This window comes from Triticum urartu, chromosome 7A (assembly GCF_056163025.1).
Source record: "Triticum urartu cultivar PI428250 chromosome 7A, HENAU_Tu73, whole genome shotgun sequence".
NCBI lineage: Eukaryota > Viridiplantae > Streptophyta > Magnoliopsida > Poales > Poaceae > Triticum > Triticum urartu.
This window is the reverse complement of record NC_141879.1, coordinates 99666086-99677931: the sequence shown is the minus strand read 5'-3', so window position 1 is coordinate 99677931 and position 11846 is coordinate 99666086. Positions and strand designations below refer to the sequence as shown.

The 11846-nt window shown below is 44.0% G+C and overlaps 2 protein-coding genes and 1 non-coding gene across 3 annotated transcripts; all 3 read right to left on the bottom strand.

The window, feature by feature from the left end:
* Positions 1-275: 275 nt before the first annotated feature.
* Positions 276-3735, bottom strand: LOC147958236 (uncharacterized). The gene is made up of 4 exons (XM_087532007.1): positions 3559-3735; positions 1979-3427; positions 1525-1631; positions 276-1389 (listed from the first exon to the last, which is right to left on the bottom strand). Exons 1-4 carry the CDS (start codon positions 3733-3735, stop codon positions 276-278), a joined length of 2847 nt encoding a protein of 948 aa, XP_087388133.1.
* Positions 3736-4863: 1128 nt separating this feature from the next.
* TRNAP-UGG (transfer RNA proline (anticodon UGG)) lies at positions 4864-4935 on the bottom strand. Its single transcript has one exon. It is a non-coding gene; the product is annotated as a tRNA-Pro (tRNA).
* Positions 4936-6678: 1743 nt separating this feature from the next.
* LOC125520821 (glutamyl-tRNA reductase 3, chloroplastic) lies at positions 6679-9438 on the bottom strand. The gene is made up of 3 exons (XM_048685850.2): positions 8925-9438; positions 8212-8453; positions 6679-8109 (listed from the first exon to the last, which is right to left on the bottom strand). Exons 1-3 carry the CDS (start codon positions 9151-9153, stop codon positions 6970-6972), a joined length of 1611 nt encoding a protein of 536 aa, XP_048541807.1. The 5' UTR covers positions 9154-9438; the 3' UTR covers positions 6679-6969.
* Between the last annotated feature and the right edge of the window lie 2408 nt (positions 9439-11846).

The window sequence follows — 11846 nt, the reverse complement described above, 5'->3', positions numbered from 1 at the left end:
CAAAATGCAGCAAGAAACTTGCTATCACGGTCTGAGACAATGGACCTTGTAACTCCATGAAGTCTGACCACTTCTCGAAAGAATAGGTTTGCCACATGATGAGCATCCATTGTCTTGCGGCATGGGATGAAATGAGCCATCTTAGAGAATCTATCCACGACCAAAAATACATCATCACTTCCTCGTCTTGTTCTTGGCAAGCCCAAGACGAAGTCCATAGAAATTTCCTCCCATGGAGCAACAGGAACAGGCAAAGGCATGTATAACCCAGTGTTCTAGACTTGGCCTTTGCAGGTCTGACATACGGGGCACCTTTGAACGAACTTTCCAGCATCTCTCTTTAGTTGTGGCCAAAAGTAGCGAGCTTCCAGGTTAGCGATAGTCTTGTCCCATCCAACATGGCCACTAAGATCACTTGAATGGAGCTCTCTAACCAGCTTGTCACGTAGAAAACTTCTTGGAATGCACAAATGATCATTTTTGAAGAGATATCCATCTTGCATCAAATGGTCATCACCTAATGGTTGGCCCCTTGCATGCTTTACCCAAACATGGCCAAAGTCTTTGTCACCCTCATACAACTCCTTTATTTGATCCATGCCCAGAAGTTCAGCTTCAAAAGAAGTCAAGAGGCATGCACGACGACTCAAAGCATCGGCCACTCTGTTAGTTATTCCAGATTTATGCACGATGAGATTGTTAAACCTCTCCAGATATGCTGCCCATCTTGCTAGCATGCGGTCAACATGCTTTTGATTTCTAAAATGCTTCAAGGATTGATGGTTGCTATAAATAATGAACTCTTTAGGCAGCAAATAGACTTCCCAAGTTTTCAACGCTCTGAAAACGGCGTATAATTCTTGCTGGTAGGTACTCCATTTCTGTGTAGCTTCACTTAACTTCTCACTAAAGAAAGCAATGGGCTTCCTTTCTTGAGATAGGACAGCTCTAATGCCTACTCCTCTTGCATCACACTCCAACTCAAAAGTCTTGTTGAAATCAGGTAGTACCAAGACAGGAGCTTGTGATAGCTTTTGTTTAATCTCATTGGAACTAGCTTCAGTTGCTTCTGTCCATTGGAACTTTCCTTTCTTCAAACACTCGGTAATTGGTGCCATGATAGTGCTGAAATTATTCACAAATCGCCTATAGAAAGTTGTAAGGCCATGAAAGCTTCTTATCTCAGAAATGGTCTTAGGAGTTGGCCATTCTCGGATTGCTTCAACCTTAGAATCATCAACACGAATGTCGTCACATGTTATGACGAATCCTAGGAAAAGAAGTTGTGTTTGTAGGAAAACACATTTCTTCAAGTTGACGTATAGCTCATTTTCCCTTAGTACTTCTAGCACCTTCCGAATGTGATCAAAGTGTTCATCCTCATCCTTACTATAGATCAAGATGTCATCGAAATAGACCACAATAAAGTGGGATAAGAATGGTCTAAGGACTTGATTCATTAAGTGCATAAAGGTACTTGGTGCATTTGAGAGTCCAAATGGCATGACTAGCCATTCAAACAACCTTTCCTTTGTCTTGAAGGCGATCTTCCATTCATCCCCAGGTCTTATACGGATTTGATGATATCCACTTCTTAAATCTAGCTTTGTGAACACTCTTGCTCCACTAAGCTGATCCAACATATCATCCAGACGGGGAATAGGGAATCTATACCTTACGGTGATCTTGTTAACGGCTCTACTGTCCGTACACATGCGCCAAGATCCATCTTTCTTTGGCGCGAGTAGGGCTGGTACAGCACACATGGGCTAATACTTTCTCGAATGTTCCCCTTTTGCAACAATTCCTCCACTTTCTCCTTCAATATATCATGCTCCTTTGGGCTCATTCGATAGTGTGGAAGATTAGGAAGACTTGCTCCCGGAATTAAGTCAATTCTATGTTGAATTCCTCTCATCGGTGGCAAGCCATGTGGCTCCCCAAGTATGTTCTGAAATTCTGCCAATAAACCACGTACCTTTGCTGGAATTTCAACAGTCAGGTGCTCTTCTCCCTTTACAACAAGTGCAGCACACAAATCTACCTCCTTCAGGTCTTCCATAAACTCGTGAGAGGTATGGGAGATAGTTAACATAGTTTTCCCCTCCCCCTTAGAGGTATTACCTTCGGTTTTGTTTGGTAAGATAATGATCTTTCTCTTGTTCCAAATGAAAGAGTAAGAATTTTCCTTGCCCTTGTGTGTAGTATCCACATCAAATTGCCAAGGCCTCCCAAGAAGAACATGGCTGGCATCCATGTCAACCACATCACACAACACATTTGAGCGATAATGCTTACCCAAAGAAAGTGGCAGGTTGCATTGTTTGACGATCCTCATATTCACTTCTTTCTTGATCCATCCAATAGTGTATGGATTTGGATGATCATGGGTTTCAAGCTTTAAATGGTCCACCAACTTCTGGGAGATAAGATTCTCGCAGCTGCAACTATCAATCACTAGCTTGCATACCTTGCCATTCACCATGCATTTCCTCTCAAATATTTTCTTCTGTTGTGTGTCATCGAGTTGTGGTGTGGAACATAGGAGACGCTTGATCACACGTACCACCTCTTCACCTTCTTCTTGACAAACCTTTTGTTGGTCTACATCTTCAGATTCGTATTCTTCCCCATCGCTTTCACCATCATGGATAGTCGTGTTAACAAATTTCCTTAGTGGGCAACCGCTGGATATGTGTCCCTTTTTACCACATTTATAGCACTTTGGGCCTTCATTTTCCTTACCCTTGCCTCTAGTTTGTTTCGGGATGGGCTGTTTTGTCTTTGGTGGAGTGGCCTTTTCTTCCACTCTATTAGGTTGGCTCCTAGATGAGCCTTCGGTATGAGGATATGGAGGATATGGAGCCTTAGTTGTCTTTCTCATCCTTACAAACCTCTCGGCCTTTAAGGCTAGAGCTTGTGCTTGATCAACGGACCAGATTTGTTGCATCATCAATCGATCTTGAATAGCATCATTGAAACCATTGATGTACCTTGCAACTTGTTGCTCTTCAGTTTCAGCAAGGTTGCACCTCACTTGTAGCCTTAGAAACTCCTTTGTGTAATCTGAAACAGTCCTATTTCCTTGAGCACAATTTTGAAATTGGATAAATAGGATCTGGTCATAATCAGCGGGCAAAAACCTCCCTTTCAAGAGGCCTTTCATTTGTCGCCAAGTTCTAACATGAGGTTCTCCTCTCAACCTGCGCTCCTCTTGAACATGATGCCACCATGCACCGGCTCCTCCTTTCAGCTTGTATGCGACCAAAGGAACTCTACGATCTTCCGAAACCTCCACGACCTCAAAGAAAGTCTCCACTTCATATAACCAATCCAGGCACCCTTCAATGTCAACATTTCCATTAAAACTTGGGATCTCAGCTTTCATCTTGTATGTATCTCTTGCATATGTAGGGTTGGGTGCTCTCTGATATGCATAGAGATTTGGTTCTTTAAGGGCATCATCATATTCTTCACCTTTAGAAGCTTCAACATAAATTGGCCTTCTTGAAGCATGTTGAATAACATGTTGTTGTGGCGGTCTTTCTCCAAGATTACCTCTCCTTCTTCCTTGATGAACATCTTCCTCTTCTTTAGATGAATCTCCTTCATTGGTAGCAGGAGGACACCCTTTCTTATCATCTCAACCAGCTGGTCAAATCTCCTATTAAGATCTTCACGCAGCTCTTTGATTTGTTGTTCAGCAGCATCGATCCTCTCCTCCAATTGCTCCATTGCTTGCTCCAACTTGCTCTCGAAGAGGACGGCAAGAACGATTATGGGTCAACGAGGCTCTGATACCACCTGAAGCAGCACAAAGGTTGTGAAGGAGCAACTCCACCTTGCTGCTACAATGTGTACATCACAAGTGTTGAAGGAACAACTTCAACGTGTTGCGCTAGATATCGCTCTAGAGGCGAATGTAGGCTGATAGGGCAGCAAGAGTTCAATCCAGAACTCCTAGGGCACAAGATCTACTCCAAGATTTTAGATAAGAACAACAAGTTCTATTATAGGTAGGGGTACATAGTCTGCCTACAAAGTAGAGGCGAGAACCTCTATTTATAGGGCTTTGGGAAGCCTTCACATACCTCGACTTATAGCTGGAATACTCTAGAAAACATTATATAAGTTTCACCATTCTACTCATAGCTACTCACAACTAGAAGACTCTAGAAAACAGTAGGTAGGATAGAAAAGAAAAGGAAAGAAATACAACACTAGAGTGGAAGCATCTAGAAGTAGCCAAATAGATCTGGCATGTGTTTTCTTTCTTCTCATCTAGTGTTCCTCGTCACTAGCCTTAATTTGTTTTGCCTGGCAATGGCCTTGTTAAAGGCGTTGTTTTGAGAGTAGGGACTATCTTCAGGGTGAAAATCCAAGATCTACGATCGAGTGACGACAACGCTTGTGCATTGTTTTCTTGTTTGAGGCGTCGCTTTTGGAGAATTGGACTTCAGGTGTTGTTTTGGTGGTGGTAGTACTGTTGTTGCAAGGACTGAAACTCTGTTGGGGGGCTTTTCCTTTTGTTTAGCTTCTTCTTTTTTTGGTTGTGTGCATCCCACTGATGCATCGGTAATGACACTAGGGTATTAGGTTGTTGCAGAGGCTGGATGTAATTGGTATCTTCATAATATTAATATATTCTCTTTATGTAATATTAAAGAGAAGAAGAACAAGAGTGCATATAATGTGATTTGTTTCAGTTGCAGAGAAAGAAACTAATTTTGTAACACATACAAGATGCTAGCAAACTTGATTATAATAAATAAATAGGAGAAAAACAAGACTACATATAATGCGATTTGTTTCAGTTCCAGAGAAACTACTTAGCAATTAGAGATGAGAAGTGGAGAAAAAAATGGGGCGTTGCGAGAATCGAACTCGCGACCTCTCGCACCCAAAGCGAGAATCATACCACTAGACCAAACGCCCTTTGTTGCAACTAATTAACAGTTCATCCTAATAATCTTTATTTAGTTGTCCACCTCAAGGAACAGCTGACCGGCCTGCTCGAGGCAGCACAGGAGTACAAAAAAAACGTGAAGCTGGACCACATCGGCACTGACGCTGCAGCGGTGGATGCCAAGGTGGTAGGTCTTGAAGCCGGCTCTTGTTGGTCTCTCGCACAGTTAACTCGTCTTCGTCAGATGGGAACTGTTCCCGAGTTCGCAGAGCAGTTTAATCTTGAATTCAGATACGTACGTAACTTCTGCGTACCACTCAACTTGAGAACACTTGGCCAACAACGTGCTATCTGCCATTTGGTGCATCTGCGCTATGTCAAAGACAAGCCCGAGAGTGCACCTACTCCTGCTCATGCTCAGCCCCCGTTAACTGAATTTGCATCTTCCTTTGAGGAACCCAAAGGACTGCCACCGCAGAGGGATTTCCTCCATCACACAATTCCTCTGGTGCCAAGTGCTCGGCCAGTGAATTTGCCCCTACTCTGCCTCATGTGTTTCTCAAGAAAAGAAAAACCCTGCTCTGTACCTCTCTCTTCCTGCCTTGGCTCTCCAAATTGGGATTTGTAAGGGAGATTTGGTGTTCGAATCAATACATCCGAGAGTAGTCGTGACATAAGCCGAGATAGAGGACATTGTTTTCACAGGCAGTGGCAGAGACAGGGAGGTGCCAGCCAGGGCCCTACCCCCCCCCCCCCCCCCCCCCCCCTAACATCTGTGATTTAGGCCTAATATATGAATCGTAGCAGTGATTTTTTTTGCTAAAATGGGTGTTTTTGATGGATTGGCCCACCCCAACAAGGTTGAACAATAATCGGCCCTCCGCATCCTATTTTTCTGGCTCCGCCATAGTTCACAGGCATACTTAGCAGACATCATTTTCCCTTTCACACCTCTGTCTCCGAAGCCACCAGGCACTAAAACGCCATCTGCACTCTGGAATGAAAAATATTCAGACAAGTACAAAACTGTAAACTTGGAAATGTTTTTAAGGGCATAAACTCCTCACCCTCAGTAAACTCCATGTTGTGTGTGTTGTAAGCATCAGGTGCCTGCAAAATATAACCACAGACAGGTAAGGAAATATGATGCAGATTAAAGACTAAGCATACTACTATGAGTTGTTCAAACCTCGGTGGCAGTTGAATCCTCAAGATCAGTGGAAGCAACCCGATCTACAACATTTTTTTACGGCAAGAGACAGAAGCATGCAAAAAGAGCCTCAGAAAAAAAATATTGGACACTAACAAAGAGATTTAACAACAAGACTGAAACAATGACCACACTGTGCAGCAGTGTCTATCCATGAATAATTTCAGTGCGAGACCGTAGGTCTCTCAGGTTTTAAGAGTTGAATACTGCAGGAATTGGATGTAGTGGCATGTAAAAACCGGATGGAGCTTGTCCTTCTTCACTTGGTTTGTAAAACAGAGGATTATGTAAACACAGGAACTTCATGGGATTGAGTGATTGATTCGTAGGAATAGGAAAAACACAAGCACCCTAAAAATTAAACAAAATAAGTATAATACACATGCTAATATAATATTGGATCGCTATTATGCAATTTAGGGCATTTTTTACATAGGAATAGAAATAAAGATTAGAGTGGATTGTAAAAATGCTTTGTTGTTTCTTTGAAACTCGAACCAAAGAAAATCCATCCATTTTTTGTCTGAGTCGTCATTTGAATGACATGGATAAATATTGCCACTAAAGAAAAAACAAATCTATTTCAATGTTTTTTCGTTCACTTTTCCTGTGAATCAAATAGGCCATGCCGCAGCATCCATGATAATGCACAAAAGCTGTTGTCTGTTGTGGAGTACAAACATTTTGCTGTCTCAACATATTTGGCGCCTACAATAGCAGGCGCTAATTAACTATACATTTGATGAATTCACCAAGGAGGGCCCAGTAAGAGAGGGTTAAACAAAATTGGAATTAGAGTCAGGACAGATTGGGAGTACATGTAGATCTACAGGCAGAAACTAGACCGCTGATCTCAGTTTTGGGTTTGCTGTTTCTCCACCTTTGTCTTGATCTTCTGCTCCATGACCGCCTTCTCGGTGTCAAGGCCAAACATCCTGTTGAGGGCGTGCATGTTCTCGAGTGTTTCATCAAGGGTGCGGCTGTCGGTGCCATCGCATCTCAGGTGCTGCAATGGGCCGTGGAGAAGTCTGTTCACTATGCCGGTACTGAGCTGCTCGATGGATTTTCTCATTTTCTTGGTGAGAGCATCTTCTCCGATCTTCTGCAGGCACTTGTCAAGCTCTGAAGCCCTGATCCTGTCGGCGTATGATCTCAGCTTCTTGATGGTTGGAACGGTCTCCATAGAGTCCCTCCAAGCCTCGAACCGCTTCAGTTCTTCTGAAATGATTGTTTGGGCCTCCATTGCTTTCCTGATCCGGTCTTCCTTGTTGGCTTCCACCACCTCTTTCAAGTCATCGACATTGTACACTCGTGCATGGCCAACATCAGACACGCAGGCGCTGACATTCCTCGGCACGGATATGTCGACGAAAAGCCTAACACCGCCAAGGGCACAAGAAACAGGAGGAAGTGCTTCTGCGTGCTCCTTGGTGAACAATGGAGATTCAGATGAGGTGCTCGTGAACACGACATCTGCATCGGCGGCAGCTTCATACATCTCTGTGAGAGGCCTGTACACAATCTCGATGCCTTTCATCTCTTCACGGATGGCATCCACCCTTTCAACCGAGCGGTTCACGATAACGACCTTCTTGCATCCTTTTGCAGCCAAATGCTTGGCCACTAATCTCCCCATTTTGCCAGCACCAATCAAAAGCATCCTAGCTGATAAGCATTCAGACTTTGGAAGCTTCATCAGGGCTAATTCAACCGCAGCTGAGCTAACCGACACGGCGCCACACGATATGTTGGTCTCGCTGCGGACGCGCTTTCCTGCTGTGATTGCATCCTTGAACATCCTATCAATGTTCTTTCCCAAGCCTCCATTGTTTTGCCCACTTCTGACAACCTGCTTAACCTGAGCAAGTATCTGTCCTTCTCCAAGAACCAAAGAGTCGAGCCCAGAAGAAACCTCAAACAGATGGCGTGTCGCATCACTGTCACGCAACATGAAGAGGTGTTCCCTGAGTTCCGAAGCAGGGATCCCGCTTTTCTGCAAAAACAAGCAGTGCAGCATTAAAGCTTCTACCCAAACTGTGTTCTTGAACAACAACAAAAAGACAAGCAAATGATCAGTTGATAAAAGAACCCTTACCTTTGACATCCAATCTACTATCTCTCTAATGCCTCGGTTCCAGGATAAAGCGACCACATAAATTTCCATTCGGTTGCAGGTGCTAAGAACAGCAGCCTCTTCGATATGATTAAGATTGGTTAGTTCTGAAACAGCACGGGGCCATAGCTCTTCTGCGACCGCGAGCTTTTCACGCATCTCCACCGGTGCTGTGTGTACACTGAGGCCTATTACAGCAATGCTGCTCTTTTCTTTCATGTAGCCTGACAGTGAAAACAAAACATTGTCAGATCCCCAGAAGCTTCTAATTTTATAAGATAATAGAACTGAAATCAAACTGCAAGTCATCATAAACTCTTGAAATTTTTGAAGATCCTGATGTATACATGATTGTAATACAGAAATGAAGCATGTTCCAAATGTGTATTATGTTAGTGACAGATTCCAACTGCAGAGTAAAAACGACAAGGGAGACAAGCTTTCCTGTGCTGTATACACTTGGAAAATGTCCGGTTCCCACCTACTGGTCAGTACACCGAAAATGTTGACCAGCCCCCAACTTTCGGAAAAAATGTTGACCAATTCCCAGCGCGACGACGGAGCACCCACGGCAAAGATCCCGCAATTCGCGCACCGCAAAACGAAATTATACATCGCGACATCGCGTGATTACAGGAATCGCATCGACAGCAGCCAATTCGAGGCGGGGAGGAAGAGAGAGGGGAGGAACTCACGGTCGGAGGAGATCTTGAACTGCTCGAGCGCGGCGACGCTGGCGGCCTTGGCCGCCGCCTGGGCCTGGACCCCGGGGCCGGCGTCGCACCGCACGACGCAGGACAGCCGCGGCCGCCCGCCGGCGGGCGCCCTCGGGCAGGCAGCGGAGCCCCGCGGCCTGTTTGCACCGGCGGCGGCGAACGCGCCGGCCACGGCCGTCGCGGAGGCCGTGCTGGTGCTCGCCATCATCAGGCGAGGAATGCAGCAGGCTGCTCCTCTCTCTACGGACCAGATTGATGCAGGCCGATAGCCGTGGATAAATGAGAGAGATGTGTCTCGGAGTTCTTGGGCTCCGCGGGCTGTGGAGAGGAGGGTGGAGGGGACGTGGAATTGGTTTTCGCCTCGGGCTGGTGGGAGGACGAGTGGGAAGGAAGAAAGGCCGGAGCTTTTGGAGCCGGAGGGGGACGGTGGTGGTTGGTGGTGACCCGGTGTGGTGCCGGCGGCGGTATGGCGTGTGCCGCGCACAACGCGACGCGCTTCGGGCTCGGTCTACGGTCCGTCAGTTCTCCCCGTTTTCTATCGGCACTGTTTTATTTCCACGAGGGCCCTCGTGCTCTATTTCTTCTCTAAAAAAAATCTAGATGATGAGAAAAAATAACAAAGTCTTATCTACTCCGTAGCTGCTATACATTTGAATAAACAATTAAAAATCCACACGAATCTTCATGAAAATCAAGTGATGTAGAAATTAGATGTGACTTTAGTTAAATCTCTGAATAAAGGCTGGACACGTCAAAAAATACTACAGAAGTTCTTTTTTTACGGGGAATACTATAGAAGTTCTCACGAACCTTTTTCAAGAGTGGCTGCATATAGCTAATCCGGTCTCTTAAAAGTTGGTGTACGCGTCCGCAGACAATGACCGATCATTCCTTAAATGTCCAATTTTCTACAACCAGGTACCTCATTAGCTAAATGTCAAATCGATACAATCACATGCATCATAAAACTACATTTGTGCAAATCACTCTCAGACCCGGAATAAAATTCTTCAGCCATATTGCCTGCCCAGTATCCTCAAAACATGCCACAAATTTGACCAGCATTGTCAACAATGCAGTGACGGTTTGTTTGGAGCTTTTCCACGATATAGCTCCTTTTGCAAGGGTGAAAACATGACCTGGCATGGATTTCTTAGTATTAACACACACCCCGCAAAATCAGCATCTGAATAACCCATCACTTTGAGGTTATCAGATTTCTTACACGTAAGGATGAGGCCTTTAGTGCCTTGCAAATAACGCAAAACCTTTTTAGCAGACTTGATCTAGCCCCGGATTTGACTGATATCTGCCAAACATCCCGGTCACAAAGGCTAAATCAGGGTGAGTGCATACTTGTGCATACATAATGCTTCCAACAATTAAGGCATAAGGAATTGACTTCATCTCGGCAGATTCATAATCATTTTTTGGGCATTAAAAACTCCAAAATTTATCGCCCTTAACAATAAGAGTTGGCGAGGCCGAGCACTTATGGATATTGTACTTTTTCAATACCTTATCAATATATGCTCTCTGAGATATCCCCAAGATCCCTCTGGATCTATCCTGGTGGATTTCAGTTCCTAAAATATAAGCTGCTTCATCGAGATTCTACACATCCAACTTAGAGGATAAAGACCTCTTAGTCTCCAACAACATATCTCTATCACTGTTGGCTAGAAGTATGTCATCAACATACAGTATCCGAAAGATAAATTTACTCCCCATGAACTTAACATAATCACAATTGTCCGCTTTGTTTCCTTCAAAAGGAATTTCATTATGACTTGATCAAATTTGAGATACCATTCCCTTCACCCTTGCTTCAAGCCATAGATGGATTTCCTTTGAGGTGACATCCTAAATGCTCATTTCCTTCCACAACAAAACCTTCTGGTTGTGCCATGTATACACCTTCACTTAAGTCACCATTTAGAAATGTCGTTTTGACATCCATATGATGCAGCGCCAAATCATAATGAGCCACGAGTGCCATAATTATTCTGAATGATTTTTTAGAAGAGAATTGTGATTTTTTTTGGGGGGGGGGGGGGGTTCATAACCAATCCCTTCTCTTTGAGTGAAACCTTTTTGCCCCAAGCCTTTGCTTTAAACCTTTCGATATTCCCCTTGGAGTCACGTTGAGTCTTAAAGACCCATTTGCATCCAACTGTTTTGGCTCCTTTAGGAATTTGTACTAAGTCCCATACATCATTAGTGCTCATGGACTTCATTTCATATTTCATAGCATGGAGCCATTCAGATGAAAATTCACTTTGTATGGCTTCTCTAAATGAGTGAGATCATTGTCCAACACCGACTCATCCATATCTTCACTCGTGCAAGTGAGATAATCATCGAGAATAGCATGCTTTTCTAGTCCGTTGTGACCTTCTGGGATATTCATTATTTGGCACATCATCGACAAATTGAGGTTTCTAAGTATTTTCAATAGAAACATCATCAGGTGTGACACGTGAAATAGTCACATGAGTCTCAGCAGGTGTTGCATTAACAATCCTGTCAACAGGAGGTGCAATACCAGCAGGCACCGGGAAAACAGGTTCTTGAATTGTTGGCATCGGGACATATTCCCGTTTTTCCTCCAAAAATTTTTCTCGAGGTGTCATGCTTCCCCTCATCATACCATTTTCCAAGAACACAGTGTGTCTTGTTTCAACAAACTTTGTTTCCTGATTTGAACAATAAAACCGACATGCTTTAGATTTGTCAGGATAACCAATAAAATGGCAACTAATTGTCTTGGGGTCTAATTTTCCCATAACTGGATTGAAAATCCTTGCTTCAACAGGACAACCCCATACATTAAAATAATTCAGGGTCGGTTTCCTCTCAGTCCATAATTCATACGGTGTTTAGTGCACCGATTTACTGGGA

What these genes read in the sequence shown, in the direction of transcription:
- LOC147958236 (XM_087532007.1), bottom strand. Translation starts at nt 3,735, where the DNA reads ATGGAGCAATTGGAGGAGAGGATCGATGCTGCTGAACAACAAATCAAA. An exon ending in TCATCAAGGAAGAAGGAGAG is followed by an intron (nt 3,428 to 3,558) that starts GTAATCTTGGAG and finishes TATGCATATCAG; the next exon opens with AGAGCACCCAACCCTACATA. An exon ending in CTGTTGAAATTCCAGCAAAG is followed by an intron (nt 1,632 to 1,978) that starts GTACGTGGTTTA and finishes ATGTTGGATCAG; the next exon opens with CTTAGTGGAGCAAGAGTGTT.
- LOC125520821 (XM_048685850.2), bottom strand. Translation starts at nt 9,153, where the DNA reads ATGATGGCGAGCACCAGCACGGCCTCCGCGACGGCCGTGGCCGGCGCG. An exon ending in GTTCAAGATCTCCTCCGACC is followed by an intron (nt 8,454 to 8,924) that starts GTGAGTTCCTCC and finishes TTTCACTGTCAG; the next exon opens with GCTACATGAAAGAAAAGAGC. An exon ending in TAGTAGATTGGATGTCAAAG is followed by an intron (nt 8,110 to 8,211) that starts GTAAGGGTTCTT and finishes TTGTTTTTGCAG; the next exon opens with AAAAGCGGGATCCCTGCTTC.